Below are 18,533 nucleotides of genomic sequence, written 5' to 3' on the forward strand. Positions count from 1 at the left end.
CCCAGGAGCCCATCTGCGCCTCGTTGGAGAAGCTCTGATAACTTTCTCAAAGGGAGATAGATCAGACTTCACTCATCAAACTTCTATATTTATCGCCACCCGAACCGCATAAGAAATTCAAGAATCCCAAAACCACGACACCCTGAGATCAATCAAATCCCAAATGCACCATCACCGGCATCACCCCAATCACGGGTTTTGGCACAATCCCAAGAACAACAAAATCACACCCGCGAAATCGGAAACAACTCACGCACGCAAAGACGAACAAAGGAACAAGGGAAGACATAGGGGGCGCCGAGGCGAATCACACCTCTATTCTCGAGGGCCATCATGAGGACCTCCAATTGCCAGACGGATCAGATCTCCCTCCATGAAATCCCACCTGAAATCCGCCGAACCAGACCAAACCCAAGAAGGAAAAACATCCACACAGAAGAAATGGTCATTCATATGTTACTTGTTTACCTAAGGCGTTACGGGGAAAAAGAAACGAGGAGTGAGAGAGATCGAATTAAAAGAGCTTAAACGACAAAAAAAAAAAAAAACGAAACAGAAAGACAGACAGGAGGAGAGCAGGAGAAAAGATGGAAGATTTGCTTACATGGTGTGATGGAGAAGGAGAGAATTCACTTCAAGTGGAGAGGAGAAGGTCGGAGTGGAACCTGTTGAGCTTGTCATGCGTGCGGCATACCTCGTCGTCGACATCACACTCGCACTCGCACTCGCACTCGCAGACCGATCTCCTTCTCCATTTCGTTCTCTCTCTCAGTCTCTCTCTCTCTCTCTCGCGATCAAACTAGGGTTTTGAAAATGTGAGCACTGAGCAGCGTAGTGAGCACTGAGCAACCTAGCGTCGTGGGCTTTGTTTTTTCGGGCTATCAGCTGAAAGCTAATGACACCGGCCCATATTCGAAATGACACCAGCTCCTATCAAAACAGTACCAAGGCCCGGCTCCAAAGCATTCTAAATTTGAGGGTCGGGTCGGGGCGGGGCGGGCCGGGTCGGGTCCGCCCGGGCCTTTTTGACACCCCTAGAGCGATGGATAAGAGAAATTCTATTTGGTTCTATCTCATCTCCCTCTTAGGATTATTTTATCTCCTATATAGGCTGCGTTTGGTCATTCGGATAAAAGTCAGTCCCAGGAAGATCACGAAGGAAATAGTGCCGTCGCCGTCAATGTTACCGTTGCCGATGAACTCCGGGGTCCCTCTCGAAAAGCAGAAAAATGTTCTCGAAGAGAAGAACTCGATGGCAATGGCGACAACGGTAGCTTTTTCTGCTGTCACGGTGAATTCTCATCGGGCCTCCTGTTCTTCCATGAATCTGGAACATGTGGACTTTGTCGCAACCCGGAGCCGATATCCTGCAGTGGGGACTCTAAAGAAAGCTACACGCTATCTGAACAAAAAGCCTCAAACTGCTAATACGACGACAGAGAATGATGACAGCCTTAAATTGAACCCACGTGAGGATAAAAACAACTCATTGAGTGGAGAGATAAGCTGTGCCCTTGCACTTCTTACCATCGTTGGAAATCTACCTCTCCGAAGGCGCTCTGCAAGTCTTTAGGGGCTGATGTAACGTGCGGTGCAATGGCTACGTTTGCAAATCTATTGCGGGTATGTCTGAATGGATATGTGACAATGTAATTTTTTATCTCTAGCGTTTTTCGGAGCTTTTAAATTGAATCGACAAATACTTGCATGTGCTGTTGCTTTGCTTTCACTCCACGCTACAATATAATTTTTTCGATAACCATATGCTATCGAATAGAATCACGGATATGATATGAAATAAAATTATCTAGACTTTAAATCCGTAATTTATCGAATAACAGATGAAATATGAAAATATCCATGAATTTCTTACCGTTTCATATCCAGTCCTATTCTAATGAGAAATCAGAATGATCAAATATAGTCTTATATCCCTTGATCCTGTTTTAGATAACTACCAAATACAGAATAGAATAAAATATATTCTCTGAATTTTATTCGGACGATGAAATGCGGCCTCTGTATTTTGCCTTAAGCTCACTTTTTATCTGGACTCTTTTAATATTCGTTATAGAAGTTAATAGAAGGAAACCCTTAATTGAAGACGACTTCGCCTTTGCCTGTTCGAAACGCCGCCGTTGCTCGCTCTCTCTCTTCTCTCTCTCTCTGCCTGCGAAGCTCCAATTTTGATTTTTTTCGTTGCTTCTGGTTTTTCTGTAACTGTGAACTGGAAGTACCGCTCCGAAGCCGCGGGTACAATGGCGATCGACCATCAAAGGTAGGGTTTCTTGTTTCTTTATCAAAATCTTCGCTTATCGTATGCTCAATTATCTCCTCTGTCTCTCTCTCTTTTCACGGCTCTCTACGCCAGATTAATAGTAAAGTTCGAAACTTTCGGTGCGTAACAGCATTGACTTCTTCGCTTTGCACGATTTCTCTTCGCAATTGACCCCCTCCTCTGTTTGTTTTACAATGGTTGTGCGTGACGGCAACACCAAGAAAGCGCAATTTCCTTGATCCTTTTCGGGGTTTGGGCAATTGGTCTCATAACTGGGGATGGACGGTAGAAGTGATTTTTGCTGTTTAGTGACGACCCATTTGAATTCGCGACTAAATTTCTATTGTCTAATTAGGGACTCATGGACGAAGATTCTGCCTTCTGTTTCTGCTAGTGTGATAGGATGTTGATTCTTGCTATCACTTTCATAGTCTTTGCAAATACATGATTCCTCCGGTATTATTGGGAGCGGTCGCTCGAAAGCTGTATTAAGGGCAGTATGTGAAGGACTGCTTGGTAACTGGTGGGTACGCTATTGATGCATGATGAGTTTCAAAGATGTGTTATGCGGAATATGATTTCACAAATAGATAGTCTCCGCGAAAAGAGAAATCAGCAGAAGTTCACTTTTCATGCACGAAATGAGAATGATCGATAACACAGTGAGCCAGAGGGCAATTAGCCCATCTAGACCGGATTGTTCTGAGGACTGACAGTTGCTGGAGTAGTGGATCATGATCTCGGGGTGTTATTGTGCAAGGAAATAGTAATCTAGCGATCCTTCGTAATAGCTAGGCAGAGTGCTGTCGACTTGTGGGCTACCAGCCTTACCTAGACCTTTTCAGGTCTTTTCTTCGTTTTGGTTGGTAGCGGTTATCCTATTCAGTTGAGAGAAGAAAAAAGGAGGCAACTCCATGTAAGTGAGTGGTGTATCAGTTGGTGAATGAGCAGGCTCTAGAAAACCCTTGCATAGCTTAACTCTATACTATGCATTTATTACTATTCATTTTCAGACACTGGACGCATATTCTTGGGTGGAAACGAGCTCTAGTCTTTGAGCTTCTTTTGTCCCTCATTTTTGTCTGCCCTTGTGCTTTATAATGAACATTTTATTTTGACCTCACAAGAAAGTTTTGTGATTGCAATGTCATAATTTTGAAGCCAGTGGACCTGGAGATGACTTATGCTTCTGACCATGGGGATCATCTCTGTAATTCCAATGATTCAATGTGGAGATGCTTTCTTTTAATCCGTTGGATCTCCAGGTTTTTTGCAGATTTGGTGAGTCAAGAAATTTAAGTTTTGGCAGCATAATGATTTGGCTTGTATTTTGGTGTCCGCGTTGTTGCATATTAACATGATAATCATATCAAAAGAATTAGCAGGTTTGCTCGTTGATTAGTTCTTGCTCTTCATTTGCTGCCAAGAGGGAAAGGTGTGGTAAGTTACGCAGCAGCAAGTTGGCAATGGATCCTATAGAGATAAGTTCGTCGGATAGCGAAACGGAGGTGGAAGACAGTGGGAGAAGTGGTACTGCCCAAGATAGAAGGGTTCTTCCACCATGGGATTCGAGTTTGACTTCTGGTGCGAGCGCTAGGAGGCCAGGTTAGTAAATGAAGTTCCTTAGTAAAATTTGGTCGATAAAATATAGGAGAAACTAATAAGCTTTGAGATGAATCTCGTTCTCACGGACAATTACTTTCTGCTGCTAAAGAAACTGCCACTTCTGGAAGCTCTTTGAGATATGTTCCACACGTGAAAGTTCATGCAAATTCTTCCTTCAGTGATGGAATTGGATCCTCTGCTCAAAGCTCACAGGATGATGATGTCAGATATTTTCCTGAAAATGGGCATTCAGCTCTGCCTTCAGCCATAAACTCCCGAATTTCTATTAGCCCTACTGGTGATTATGAAAGACTTTCATCACAGCAGGCTTTGAAGAGAACACTTCCGTCATCTTTCCGGCCACATGTGCTCACTAATAAAGCGAATCTTTATGAAGAGAATGGGGACAATATTTGTATTAATGACATCAATGGAAACTCTTCACGGCCGATTTCAACAGACAGCAAGAGCTACATGAGAGACCATTGGAGCAGGAACCCTGATGATGACGTTATCATGATTGAGAATAAAAGTAGTAGGATTTTGCCACCGTCAATTATGCCCGCGAAGTCTGTTTCTGCTGCACAGGTTGCCGGTTCAAGTGATCCCATTTTTCATTCTGGGATTGGTGATGAAAGGATGTCCAAAGATGACGAGAGACTGATTTATCAAGCGGCATTAGAGGTGCTATTGCTGTTAATTTCAAGTTAATATGAATCTACATGTTGGATGACTTAACGTCGTGATGCCAATTTGTCCTTGTCATAACTTGTCAACACGTGGCATTTCAGTTTTTAAGTGAATTTTGATCTTTTAGGTGTGCTATCAACAAGTTGTGGTGATAGCTTAGTTTTTCGGAGTAGTGATTAGTAATGACAATATGGTATACAGTGATCTTGGTATAATATTGGCCAGCTAACTTTTTAGACGCAAGGAGCCAGCTAACTTTTTAGACGCAAGGAGCCAAGAACCACTAACCTCGGTGATTGGTAAGCCAGCAATCCCTGCTGGGCTTGAGTTTGTTAATATCATTGGCCATCTGGTGTTAAACATCCCACTAACCTCTAGGCTATCTTTTCCATGTACTGGATCTATTCACTCTACGAATTCTGCACTGGTTTGTTGAAAAAAAAAAACGGAAAGTTGAATGTTTGGGCTGGTGCACAATCTGTTTAGTTTTCAATGGTGAATATTTGCGTTTGAGTGTCAAGGCCTGATATTTGAACTCTCACAGGATCTTAATCAACCAAAAATGGAAGCTAATTTACCCGATGGTCTGTTGTCTGTACCTCTGTTAAGACATCAGGTGCTTCTAAATACCATCTCTGTTCCATTATCTGAAATAAATATGGATTTTCCCTAACTATTGTCTTAGTAGAAAATTGCCTTGGCATGGATGCTTCAAAAGGAAACAAGAAGTTTGCACTGTTTGGGTGGAATTTTGGCTGATGATCAGGTCAATTTCTGCCAATTCTTTTAGCCTACATATTTGTCAACTGTTCTCCTTATTTCATCCTAGATTAACTGTACGGATGATGCAGGGCCTTGGTAAGACCATCTCTATGATTGCCCTTATACAAATGCAACGGTATCTGCAGTCTAAATCAAAGTCGGAAAGCATGCCCAATCCCAAAACTGAAGCGCTGAATTTGGATGACGATGATGATAACGGTAACAATGCTTTGAACAATTCCCAGGTTCCTGCAGAATCCAAGGATTCAAAACCTGTTCCAGAAGTGAGTACTTCCACCCATGCATTCAGTAAGCGGAGGCCCGCTGGAGGCACATTGGTTGTTTGTCCTGCCAGTGTTCTCCGGCAGTGGGCTAGGGAGTTGGATGAGAAAGTTGCAGGGGCAGCCAAGCTTAAGGTTTTGGTCTATCATGGAGGAACTAGGACAAAGGATCCTGTTGAACTGGCTACTTATGACGTAGTCGTCACGACATATGCTATTGTGACAATTGAAGTACCAAAACAACCTGTGGTAGATGAGGATGATGCTGAAGAAAGAAATGGGGAAGCATATGGATTGTCGCCGGAGTTTTCAGCTAGTAAGAAGAGGAAAAAAGCTATCAATGTTAGTAAGAAAGGGAAGAAGGGTAGAACAGGTTTTGATAGTTCGTCTTTTGATTGTAGCAGTGGTGCACTTGCTAGAGTAGGGTGGCTTAGGGTGATTTTGGATGAAGCCCAGACGATAAAAAATCACAGGACTCAAGTTGCTAGAGCATGCTGTAGCCTTCGAGCCAAAACAAGATGGTGCTTATCTGGAACTCCGATACAGAATTCAATTGATGATTTATACAGCTACTTCAGATTCTTGAGGTATGAACCATATGCTGCATATAAATCATTTTGTACGACCATAAAGATTCCTATATCGCGAAATTCGCTCCATGGTTACAAGAAGCTCCAAGCAATCCTTAGGGCTATAATGCTGCGTCGTACAAAAGGTGAGTTTCTTTTTGCTTGTGTACAGTTGCTTCTTCTTCTTCTTCTTATTATTTTTTTGAAATCCTAGATCTATGATTTGATGGTAGTTATTTCCCTCCTACAAGGGGCATGCAACCCAAATCAGTCATTCAATACAAAAATCTCCATTCCTGCCCGACTCGCGTACTTATAACATTTGGGATGCTTTGATTGGAATTGTTGATTAGTATTTGAAATCAATTTTGCTTGTCATTGGTGTGTCCTTAATGATTTACCTGTGATATGTCGGATAATGAATTTATTTGAGGAAACTGATCAGATATTTTCAAACTCAAGGAACATTGATTGATGGGGAGCCGATAATTACATTGCCTCCAAAATCAATATGCTTGGCTACGGTGGATTTCTCCAAAGAAGAGAGGGATTTCTACACCCAACTGGAGCTCGATTCACGTATGCAATTCAAGGTGAGGAACGGACTTTCTGAAATTTTCTCACCGGCATTATAGTGTATCGTTATTAAGCTAGCAAGACTAGTACCATTCATAGTCATTTAAAAGAGCCTTTTCTAGTCATATATTGTGCTGCCACTGAGACTATTTGGAACATGGTCTCTGTTTATATCATTTTGGATATGATTCTGCTAAATGCGTGTTCCTTTATCTTCATATTAACAACTCATTTTTGTGTTGTTTGTGTTCTCGATATTAGTGCTTTAGTTAGATTTTGCACTAACTGTACACAGTGAAGAATTCACATAATTCCAAGAGATAGAATTTGGTGGCGGTAGGTCCAATGACAGGTAGAGACAAATTGACTGTGGAGAAGAGTATGATTCTTGGCACATCTGTTGTTTGCTTTCTCCTTTTCATTAGGTCAATTTTTTGGCCACTGTGGATGGATGGGACCGGAAAGGGGTATTGGGTAGATTTCCAGATAGTGTCGCCCATAAAAAAAGTATGATTTGAGGTGATATTGCTTCTGGGGGAATTGTGTAGTCCGTCAAGAAATTATGATTTGAGGTGTCGTTGCCTCTAATTTAAGTTTGATGTGGTGTGGTTCCTTGTTGTGCTAACATCTCTCCATTGGCTAACCCTCCCCCCCCAAAAAAAAAAAACCAGCCCTCCAACACACACACACAACCAAAATAACAACACACACCCAAAAAAAGGAAACAAACTAAGGATGCTAGCAAGGTTGTGGTCATTGTGTTATTGCTTTTTATTGTGATGCTATCAATCAAAATTTTGCTGTTTGGAAGTTTTGCATACTTTTGGTCCATATGTACATGGTAATATTGCAAATTGCATCTCCACAATTTTGGCTGTTGTATTTTGGTTAATTTATGGTGGTCCCTCTTTCTTATGTTGGGCCATATGTGCTTCTAATTGTCTAGTTCTATATTGCAGGCATATGCTGCTGCTGGCACTGTGAAACAGAACTATGCAAATATTCTTCTGATGCTTTTGCGCCTGCGACAGGCTTGTGACCATCCATTGCTTGTCAACGGATACACTTCTGACTATCTTGGAAACTTTTCTTTGCAAACGGCAAAAAAATTGCCTCGAAATAAGCTTACCAATCTCCTGGATTGCCTAGAGACGTCCTTGTCCACATGTACTTCGTGTAATGTACGTGTTTTTTTGAGTGTTTGGATGTGTTTGTGACCATCTGTGCATGCACACCTGTGCTCATCACTTTGTCTGCACTCCACAATGCAGTTTTACTAATCAGTGTTAATTTTTGCAGCCATTGTTCTTGCTTGTGTATCTGCATATCCGAAGAAATCATTTAGCATCTCAACTATGGAATATGTCATCTATGGCATTTGATTGACAGTTTGGAATCTGTATTCCTTCATCGATTTATTCTACCCCATCTAATGGTTTTCGTTTTATGTAATTTTCAGGATACACCGGACCACCCTGTTGTTACTATCTGTGGCCACGTTTTCTGTTATCAGTGTGTGTCTGAATATCTGAATGGTGATGATAATACATGTCCTGCACATAGATGTAAAGAACCACTCGGTCCAGATGTTGTTTTCTCCAAAGCTATTCTCAGAAGTTGCGTCCTCGGCGACTCTGAAAATGGTTCGACAAGTTCACAGCGAGCTGACAAATCATTGATCATGGAGCATGAGTTTAGTTCGGCTAAAATCAAAGCTCTTCTTGAGATTCTACGGGCGCAATGCAGAGGAAAAAGTGCAGATGCAGAGCTTCATGGTCCCATTGATTGTGATGATGAGTCTCTTTACGAAAATACAGGCACTGCAGATTCAACATGCAGAGTTAAAGCTGTTAAGCACACAGCTGTTTATTCAAGTTCTCCCCCTGAAGGACCAATTAAAGCAATTGTCTTTTCTCAGTGGACGAGTATGTTAAACTTGGTTGAACAAAATATGGTGCAGTGTGGTATACCATATAGACGACTTGATGGAACAATGACCCTTGCTGCAAGAGACAAAGCTGTGAAGGAATTTAACACCGATCCCGAGGTTTGGCTGCGATAGTTGAGAACATTTCAATCATCTATCAATGCCTGTCACTTTTTCTTTGGATATGCATGTTTTCACAGAACTGCACTGGATAAAAGGCCCCTGCATATCTATCGTAATTAGTGGAATATGGTCGTAATGTGTGTAATAGGAGCTTGATGCTGCTAAGAGAGAATTTTTTTTTTTCGTGTATTTGTTTTCACAAGAAAATCAAGTTGCGTCTTCCCCTAAAATTTTGTTGAGCTTGACACCTGAATGTTTGAAATTTGTTGCAGGTAATCGTTATGCTAATGTCATTAAAAGCGGGGAACCTTGGTCTAAACATGGTTGCTGCTTGTCATGTTATTCTTTTGGATCTTTGGTGGAATCCAACTACTGAAGATCAAGCTATCGATCGAGCTCATAGAATTGGACAAACTCGACCAGTTACTGTATCTCGAATCACAATTAAGGATACGGTGGAAGATAGAATTTTGGCTCTCCAGGTACTGCTTGGTCTCTCTTTGTGGCCTCCTCTAAATTCTGTTAGGCTTGAGAATCTGACATTTTTATAGGTTCTTTTGCAGTTTTAAAAAGATGAAACCATCTTGCAAGTTCATTCCCGTTCTTTAATACACATTAGCATCAATTTAGCGATTGTTCATTTTCTCCAGACAAGGAACCTAATTATCGTCAGTGCCGTCGCTGTCTGTTCTCTTATTCGAGGAAACTAATAATTTTCATTAATCAGATGCAATAAAAGATTTGATGGCCAGTTAATTGCCATGTCCCTCTTAATTGTAATCAAACATGCGTCCTGGTCATTTTAATTAGCCATCGCTAGAATCATATTGTTATGCAATGAGAGAGCAATGCACACCTTATCACTATGGTTATGCAAAGGGACATATGCTTAGTCATAGATGCTGAAAGAGGCCTTATTTGTTTATTTATTTTAAATCATTTGGCACATCTACTGGCCTTCAAATCCATTTGATGGTGGGATATTAACTCATTACCATGCTTCGTTTTGCTTGCTGTCATTTGCAGGAAGAAAAGAGAAAGATGGTGGCGTCTGCTTTTGGTGAAGACCAAGGAGGCAGTGCCGCAACTCGTCTAACAGTTGAAGATCTCAAATATCTCTTTTTGTTATAGATTTGTTCCCATCACATTTTTTGTCTTGAGTAAGTCTTCTCACTCCGAAAACCTCTGGGGATGGGCAAGGGAGTGATTTAAGTTTTCATTAGTCAGAGGAGTGAGGAATTTTTGAATATCTGCCGTCGCGCATATTACCTGCCGCCACCGGTGTTTTGACAGGAACATCGACAGCGAACTCTAGATTGCCCATGCCTGAATTTTAGGTTGACAAAAGGGGTTCTTGTCCAGCTGTGGATGCAGCAGCCAGGCTAACATGTGAATATTATTCTGTAGATTAAACTAGCTTAGCATAGGATTAGACCCTTCTATAGTTTATGGTATGATTATTTTGTCTCTGTATATTCTCTCTCGGCAAACCTCTGATGTTCACGTTGCCCGTCTTTGATGGGGTCGTCTCTCTTGTAGGCTGCTTGTGTCCGTGCTTGCGGCGCATAAGTTCAGGTCTAATCTCATCAATCGATTCTCCTTTCCGACCACGAATGTCTGGTGTACCATGTTGAATCTAGTGAGTGGGAGGAAGAAATGAGAGACGCAGGTAGAGATATATCCCTTGCTTGTGCCTTACCATTGTTAGTTTTTGACGGCTGATGACAGCGGGGGTGCACAAGTTTATTAAGTGCAGCCATACAATTCATAAGCTGGGCATACATTGATGTGGAGAATTCTGTTTTTGGGTCTCTTTTTTTTCCGCTCGACAAATCTAAGATTGAATGGATAAAAACATTCCTAAGCAACTTAATCTGGCTTGAACTTGTTTTCTTATGTGGCTAATTGAGGAGATGAGGGAGAACTCTTCAACTACTCAATCAGACATAAAAGCCACAAAATATGACCACTTAAAACTGAGAGGTCTCTGACCCAAAGAAAAAGAAAACTAAGAGTTCCCCCTTTCTTTTAAAGAAAAAGACCTCTGAACGGCTCACTTGGATTGTAAAAGCACCTTTTGGAAGAGGGCAAGAGGGTTTCAAATTGAATGTTGCGTATCTTGCAAAACCGTTAAAAAATAAGCACTAATCGAAAAAGATCAGGGCCCTAGCATGTCAATACATATCATTAGTGTTTCTAATGCATGCCAAACATATTTTGTTGCCATTTGACTATATTGGTCCTATGAGTTGGCTAATAGGGGAAAATGTCTCTTGAGCCAGTTGTGTTTGTCTACTTGTCTTGCCTCAAGAAGGATGAAAAGTGACCTAGAAAATTGGGCAAAGTGACTGAGCCCAGTAAAGGGATTCAGACAAAAATATTAAAGAATGGACAAGAATTGACACTATGCTGTACAAGATAATTGAGGGTGGGAAATTGTCTTGAAGAATATCCAAGATGATCCTAATTTGTGAGCAAATCCCAGCATTGCTTTTATTTGATTCCCCTTCCTTTCACCAGTTTCGCCACCAAATTTTCCAACTCTTGTGGGCCACTAAAGTTGTTCGACACCTCCAAGGATTGGAGTATTCAACTTGAAACCACAGTAATGACATTACCCTCAAATCGCTTTTTCAACCTCATTTCAAAGAGAACAAGAGAGAGAGATGGGGGTATGAAAGACTCAGATGTTAATGATGCTTTCCTGTTTTTCCTCTTTTTTTTTTCTCCCTAATCTTCCCCCCAGAAAAAAAGGGTAAAAGTACTCTTAATGTCAATCTATGGGAAAACAGGAAAAGCATGTGACTTTGCAAAAGTGATGTGTTGAATGCACTCCCAACCAAACTTAAGTTTACGCCAAGGGCAGACCGGAAACCCTAGTGATGGCCTCACATGTCCACCATGGTGGTGGCTCCCTTCCCTCATCATTCTAACTCTGCAGCAAGCAGCCTTCTCAGAGAGAGAGAGAGAGAGAGAGAGGAATCTGTCTACATGGATGACAGGAAAAAGGGAAAGCTAATGCAATAATCCACACGGTGTCAAGGTCATGTCCACACACTTGACAGCAGTAGTGAGAGACTGGACTACTTCTCTACCATGCATCTGAGGTAAAAGGGGCCTCTTGGATCCTCCTCTTCAGGTTTGCCCCAAAAGAAGTGTTTTTTCGCTCTAATACCCATTTAAAGAAACGACCTTTTGCTGTGGGTTCCCTTTGACTGCCTCCAGATTTTCTCTTGGTGTTTTTGCATTCTCTCCCTGATGAAAGCAAAGAAAAGGCAAAAAGACAGGATTTTTATGACAATAGTGAAGTGGGGAGTTAAAAAAACGTTGCTTTTACACCTCTCTAGTCTCATAACATTGCATAAACACCCCCCATAATCAGACTTTAATACATCACTTCTCATCTATATGCTACACTTTATGTACTAAGGCTAGCAAAATTCACCCATTAACTTACTTTTACAATTCTTCACTTAACAAACGTTGGGCCCAAAACCAACGAACCCGTTAGATCCATCAAAGGAAACCTGTATGCCTTCTTGCTGTATGTTCCCGATGATGGATAGCGGCGAGGAGGAGGGCGCGAACGCGAAGCAGAAGGTGCCCGCGTCGTCCACCGGGATCAGGAAGTTCCTCGCCGGAAGCGTCAGGATGGGCCCGCCCGAGAAGTAGAACGAGATGGTCGGGACCCGCACCGTCACGAAGCCGTACAGGTTGTAGCAGGTGTCGAAGATGGTCACCCCCGCGGCTCGCGGGAGGTTCGTCGTCTGGGCGACGAAGGCGTCGCGGAACGCCGCGTAGGCGGGCGCGGGGAACCGGGTCACGGCCGTGCCCGTGTCCATGACGACTCCTCCGTTTCCCAACTCATTGAGGCGGAAGGTGTCCTCGGATATGGGAACCCGGATGCCGCCGACGGCGAGGCCCGCTAGACCAATGTAATAAAAACTCGGCGCCTGGGGGTTGCGGATTAGCGGGACCCAAACAGCTCCGACTGGCACGGCCCCGCGCCCGAACTCCAATGACCCGGACGCATCGGTGCCCCGACTCACCAGGCAATAGCTAAAGGCCCCACCGGTCTGCCCGCCGAGCTGGCCGACGAAGGACATGGAGCCGCCCCCCAGGCCTAGCAGGCCGGCGGCGCCGATGAACATGCCCCGGTTTCTGTGCCCGCACCCGATCGCCACGTTGTTGACCACGGTCCCCCCGAAGGTGAGGGTCTCCAATGCCATCGTGCCCTTGGTGTAGGACCCGTCGCCGTAGGACACCTCGTAGTGGCACCGGCCCGAGCGGCAGCCCGCGTTCTCGAGGCGGTCGCAGACCGTGGAGCCGCACGACACCCCGGAGAACGATGCGGACTCGGACGGGTCGAAGACCGGGTCGGACTGGTGGTAGCACTGGCTGCAAGGCTGACACTGCACCCACACTATGTCGCTGCCCGAGTCGATCACCATGTACTGGCTCCTCGCCGGGCTTCCGACACCTATCCTCACAAAGTACTCACCGCTCCCTTGATCCATGCCGGAGACCACGTCGGATCCGAAATCCTCCACCACCTCAAAGGCGGCGGCCCCACCGTCCCTGCCGGCGGCTCCGTGGCCGGACAACCGGCGGAAGAGCCCGGCCACCCGTTTCGCGTCCCGCTTCATCCGATCGTGGAATCGGAGGGAATGAGAGTCACGGTGGGAGCTGGCGGAACGTAATTGGTCTCTGTGGAGCAGCCTCAGCTTGTACTTGCTTTCATGCTCGCTCTCGCTCTCGCCCACTTCATGCTTGTTGAAGAAGTCGTGGTACTCGTTTATTTTGGGAGGGAGGGCTTTTGTGGCCGCAAGGGCTTCTCTCACGTTCAAGTGTTGGAAGTCCGAGTACGACGTGGCGGTCGAACCCGCGGCGGCGGCACTCAGAAGCTGAAGCACCGCAAGAAGGACTAGCAATGCTTGTAACATGCTTGGTTTGTTTTTTTTTTCAGCTTTGGGTGGGGGTCGACAAGGAAAGAACCGGAGAGGTTTTTCAGACAAAGAAGCAAGTCGCTGAGGATCGAAACGAGGAGGAGGGGATTTATGCGGCTTGGGCTTTAGGATTGAAGAGACAAATAAAGTTTATGGGGTTTGGGAAAATAATTGAGGTTGATGATGATGGCGGTTCTCTTCTTCTTCTGTTCATTTGGCCTCTCTTACTCTTTTTTTTTTCTTTGTAATCTTTCTCTTTTTTCTTTTTTCTTTTTTTATTTCTTCTCCACCCTTTGAAGTGTCGTGATCTATGATTACCATTCAATGCACAAAACGTGCAAATCTCTTTGACCAGTTGCTACAACACCACACCCCTCCTTGTTATTTTCCTTTTCCTTTTGCTTTTTTTTTTTTTTTGCCTCTTATAAGAAAAGAAGCAGCAGTTGTCTTTTTTGTCTCTTGCACATAGTGTGCAGTCGCACCTTGACATAGAAACCCCCAAGGTTAAATCTAGGGTTTCTTCTTTTCCTTCTCGAATGTTGTATTTGGCACTGCAGCATGAGGAAAAAAGCGACCCTGTGCGTCCCCTTTGAATTGTGGAAATACATACAGGCTGGCTTAGATGGCGAGCGAGAGAACCGACCTTATCGTTGATCTGATTGCGGCTGACACTGCGTCACGGTGAATTTCGCTTTAGGTTTTTTTCTTGTTCCTTGACGTGAGGAAATCTATCGCATGGACTTAACAAAGCCATCGGGGGGGAAACGGAACGCGAGAAAGCAAGGAGCATCCGATGGGGAAAACCCTAATCAACGAGCCGGGCATTGGCAAAACGCGAGCCCATTATTTCCATTGACCGAACCGTAATTTTGTAGTAATAATATCCCACGCCCTTGTAATTATGACGCGTTTCCTGTTGGTGAGAGATGTTGCTCGCCATCTTTTGCCGTGGGAAAAGCTTTGATTGGAAAGGCGTAGAGGGCATGGTGATGATGATGGTGGTGGGTGATCGCAAAAGCAAGGTCCAGAACGGGGATTGATGTGAAATGAGGTTCTGCAAATCATTTCATAAGCTTCCACCACCAACAGCACTAGTAGATTACACGGCAATGTGAACTTTGACTATTTGGAGAGAATCACTCCGGAGACGCAGTGATTGGGAGAAGATTGAGTGGGTAGTCGCTCGCATGAGAATGTTTCGGATGTAAGTTGTCGCCAACGAATGCGATCGATAATGACATAAGTATTACAACTTTTTTAGAGGGCAGGAACTAAGTAGAATTTGCTTCCATCCGATGTTCAAGATGACCTTTTTTTTTATGATCGGTGCTCGACTATCGCCGTCTTATGTAATTATACGGCATGTCTGACGGAAAAAATCGAGTTTTTGGTGCTGTGATGCATCGTATTTAAGCATATATTACGGGTCGTAGATTACATCGTATGAATCAAATTTCTGCACTTGTTGGACAGTTGATGTGTAGAAAGGTAGAGAAATTTCAATCTTTCTTTCAATTAGCTATTACAGAAATCATTCCTAACTTTCAAGAGATCAAACCACTTATTGTTTGATCGATCATCGCTCTCTATCTTAACATATTTCTTGTTTCTTTTCCTCTCTTTTTTTGTTTCTATATTAATGTATATTTTCCATATACGAATCACTCTGCGCAAGTCTATTTATACCAAAAAATTATATATCTTTTTTAATTCCATTACTGCCACTATACTAATGGGACAATATAATCCATGGAATTTTCTTCCTACCTCTATTTCCTGAGGAAAAGTGAGACTGCCGATACATGTCATGTCAAACTATCGGTTTCACTTCGCGCGTTAAGATATCTCATTAGTTTTTCAATTCATCGTATTAGTGTCACGTAATATTTGAATTTCTCTTGATAGATTCTTGTGATATTCGAGTCCTCTCGAGAAAGTGACGGTTCTAGTAAAAGACTGACAAGTGCATAGCTCTTTGTCAAGATAATAAAAATGCTATCCTACACTTACATACATTGTATAGTGACCAAAAGCAAACCTTATTGTTTTTTTTGGGAAAAAAACCACCAAAAATCCTGAACTATGTCAATTGTGACACATTTACCCTAAACTTTTTTTTGCGACATCAAAAATCCCAAACTTTTTCTTGTGACATTAAAAACCCTAAACTTATACCCGTGTGACATATTTACCCCAAAATATTTTTTTGTGACATAAAAAATCATAAACTTATATTCGTGCGACACATTTACTTCAAAATTTTGAGGTAAATGTGTCACACGAATATAAGTTTGGAGTTTTTAGTATCACAATAAAAAGTTTGGGGTAAATGTGTCACACAAGCACAAGTTTAGGATAAATGTGTCATATGCGTACAAGTTTAGGGTTTTTTGTGTCACAAATAAAAATTTGGAGTCAATGTGTCACCGCGGGCATAATTTAGGATTTTTGGTGACTTTTTCCCTTGTTTTTTTGGACAAGTTCCTCCACCAATGAATGTATTGTCATTTTAGATACTTTTGTAAGAAAAAAGTAACACTTCCGTTCTGCATGCTTTTCTCCAATTCGACCTGGGTTTAATATTGTGGCAACTAGTGCTTCTTCCTAGTAAGGACAAACAATCTCTCTCTCTCTCTCTCTCTCTCTCTCTCTCTCTCTCACACACACACACACACACACTAAAAGTGGAATGAGGCTGATGATTTTTAAAACATAAAGATGAAAGGAGGCTGAGTTCCATGGAGAATGGGGTCAGGCTTTTTCCATTTGGAAACTTGGGGAAAAGATGGTTAGAGCCCAAAGAACAAACGAGTCGAACCCTAATCGCTCGTCTAATTAGAGATTAGCAAAGAAATCAAACCTCACGTCTCACTCTAAACTTTTTCCTTTTGAACCTAAAATACAACCCATAAAGGCACCGCCTTTCTACTTAGACCCTCAGCCTTTTGATAAAGTGATTAAGATAGTTATTTGTTTATTTAAACGAGGGTTGAAAGCGCGTACACCTTAATATTTTAATTAGGTTTTAGCTTAATAAAACGGCTTAATTCTCCGGCGGAACAACGATATTTTCCTTAACAGTTGGGGGAATCTGTGGTTTTTTCTTTTCTTTTTCTCTTTTTGTTCTTCCAATTTCTGTTTGTAATTTTACTTTACTTGTCCCGCCCATCTTTCGGAGATAACGGGAAACCATGCTTCGATAAGGGAAAAAAGTGGCGACAAATTTCACTAAGACACTTTATGGTACACATACACTGTACGATTAGATTAGTGAAAGGAAAGAATTAATATTGCTTTCATGCGACCAAGTAAAATCGACCTCTCCGGTCCGATCACATACGAATGTCATCCGCATCGGCGTTAGGGGTTTTGCTAATAACTCGGTTTTTTTAGGATTCAATCCCGAGAAATCGCGATAACGGAAGCTGAATCTGTGACCTTGCGCTTCTCGATACCTAAGTCCGCATCGTCATTCCATCGATCGCTCGAGATAGCAAAAGTTCATGATGAGGGGTACTCATGAAGCACGGTATGGCACTAAGAAAAGGGCGAGAGCATAAATTGGGAGAAGGACAAAGAGTTACTGAAGATTGGGGCTGAAAAGAGTCTGGCGTGATGCAATGACAATGAAATTTTACCATCCTCCATAATCATTGCACCCCGCATGGCCCGATTCATCTCCCTCTCCTCCATGTTGGTTGTACGGTCGTCCCTTTTCTTATAGAAAATCCTAAATATATTGCACCTTGCATGATTGTCAATTCGGTCCTATAATCTTTTAATTTCGCCAATTGAGTCATCGACCATTTCGTATTTTGCCAATTAAGCCCATTCGGCCAATTTTGGATGAAAACCGCCGACGTGGACACCGACCATCCTACGTGGCACGATCCGCGTTGACGTAGATAAATTTAGATAATATTTTTATTTTTCTATTTTTTCCATTTTCTTTTGGGATAATCACATAAATAGCCCCCGAACTTTGATCCAATTATGCAATGTGATCCATGAACTTTTGGAATATGTTCAACTTAGTTTTCGAATTATAGGAAGATGTCCAAACTTTTTTTTCCTTTGCATTTTGAGTAGGAGATAACCTAGGAAGCATGGTATACAAGTAGACGGGAACATTTGAATGAAATACGTTCCCAGTCATCTCGAGAATCTCGTATGGACTAAGTACATGTTTGAGTGCATGCACCCAATGCGAGCAATAGTTTCATTCTACCCTGGCGGGTGTGGACATCGCACAGTCCCATTTACGTACGCCACATGTATATGACTATCACCTATGCCTAATAGCTTTAACCTTTGTGTTTGGATAGTTTCTAGGTGCGCACATGATAACCATTCTGTTTTTCTATTTATTTATTTTTTGTTCCCGAAAATAGGTTCGGAACAAAAATCCGTTTGGTAATATAATTTCATTTTCCCTATTTTTTGAGTAAATTTTTAGTCTGAAAATAGGTTTGTAATAGAAATGAGAAGTAGAATTTTTCTACTTTTCCATTCCTGGAACCGAAATAGAAATAAGAATTCTTTTCATCTCTCACTCCCTCTCTTTCACATATGGTCTACCTCTTCTCGCATCCCTCTCTCTTGCTTCGGTGGCCGCCGGTCTCTTGTGTCCTTGTTGCCGGCCGCCGATCATGGATCTCCGGTCTGTCCGTCCGCCGGTCTCCAACAACTATAGAAGTATTATGCTGTTATCGAACGAATTTCTATTCTGGGAGCAGAATGCGTCCTCATCAAACGGGTTTTTCCGCTCAGAAACTT

General features: G+C 42.6%; 2 protein-coding genes across 8 annotated transcripts; one reads left to right on the plus strand and one right to left on the minus strand.

Moving 5' to 3' along the window:
- The first annotated feature begins 2,099 nt into the window (after positions 1-2,099).
- Positions 2,100-10,293, plus strand: LOC115735560 (helicase-like transcription factor CHR28). 7 transcript variants are annotated; one of them, XM_048283687.1, is made up of 12 exons: positions 2,101-2,278; positions 3,440-3,559; positions 3,655-3,883; positions 3,993-4,567; positions 5,118-5,189; positions 5,262-5,339; positions 5,425-6,331; positions 6,648-6,778; positions 7,721-7,942; positions 8,221-8,808; positions 9,084-9,293; positions 9,838-10,293. In XM_048283687.1, exons 3-12 carry the CDS (start codon positions 3,745-3,747, stop codon positions 9,940-9,942), a joined length of 3,027 nt encoding a protein of 1,008 aa, XP_048139644.1. In that variant the 5' UTR covers positions 2,101-2,278; positions 3,440-3,559; positions 3,655-3,744; the 3' UTR covers positions 9,943-10,293. The 7 variants fall into 7 exon arrangements, with proteins under 7 accessions (XP_048139643.1, XP_048139644.1, XP_048139640.1 ...); XM_048283683.1 differs by having other exon boundaries at positions 3,661-3,883; XM_030666860.2 differs by having other exon boundaries at positions 3,664-3,883.
- A 1,788-nt stretch (positions 10,294-12,081) lies between these two features.
- LOC115735561 (protein ASPARTIC PROTEASE IN GUARD CELL 2) lies at positions 12,082-17,707 on the minus strand. Its single transcript, XM_030666861.2, has 2 exons — positions 17,693-17,707; positions 12,082-13,759 (listed from the first exon to the last, which is right to left on the minus strand). The coding sequence occupies exons 1-2, from the start codon at positions 17,700-17,702 to the stop codon at positions 12,285-12,287; spliced, it is 1,485 nt and encodes a 494-aa protein (XP_030522721.1). The 5' UTR covers positions 17,703-17,707; the 3' UTR covers positions 12,082-12,284.
- Positions 17,708-18,533: the final 826 nt, after the last annotated feature.

Source organism: Rhodamnia argentea, chromosome 8, assembly GCF_020921035.1.
Source record: "Rhodamnia argentea isolate NSW1041297 chromosome 8, ASM2092103v1, whole genome shotgun sequence".
Classification (NCBI taxonomy): Eukaryota; Viridiplantae; Streptophyta; class Magnoliopsida; order Myrtales; family Myrtaceae; genus Rhodamnia; species Rhodamnia argentea.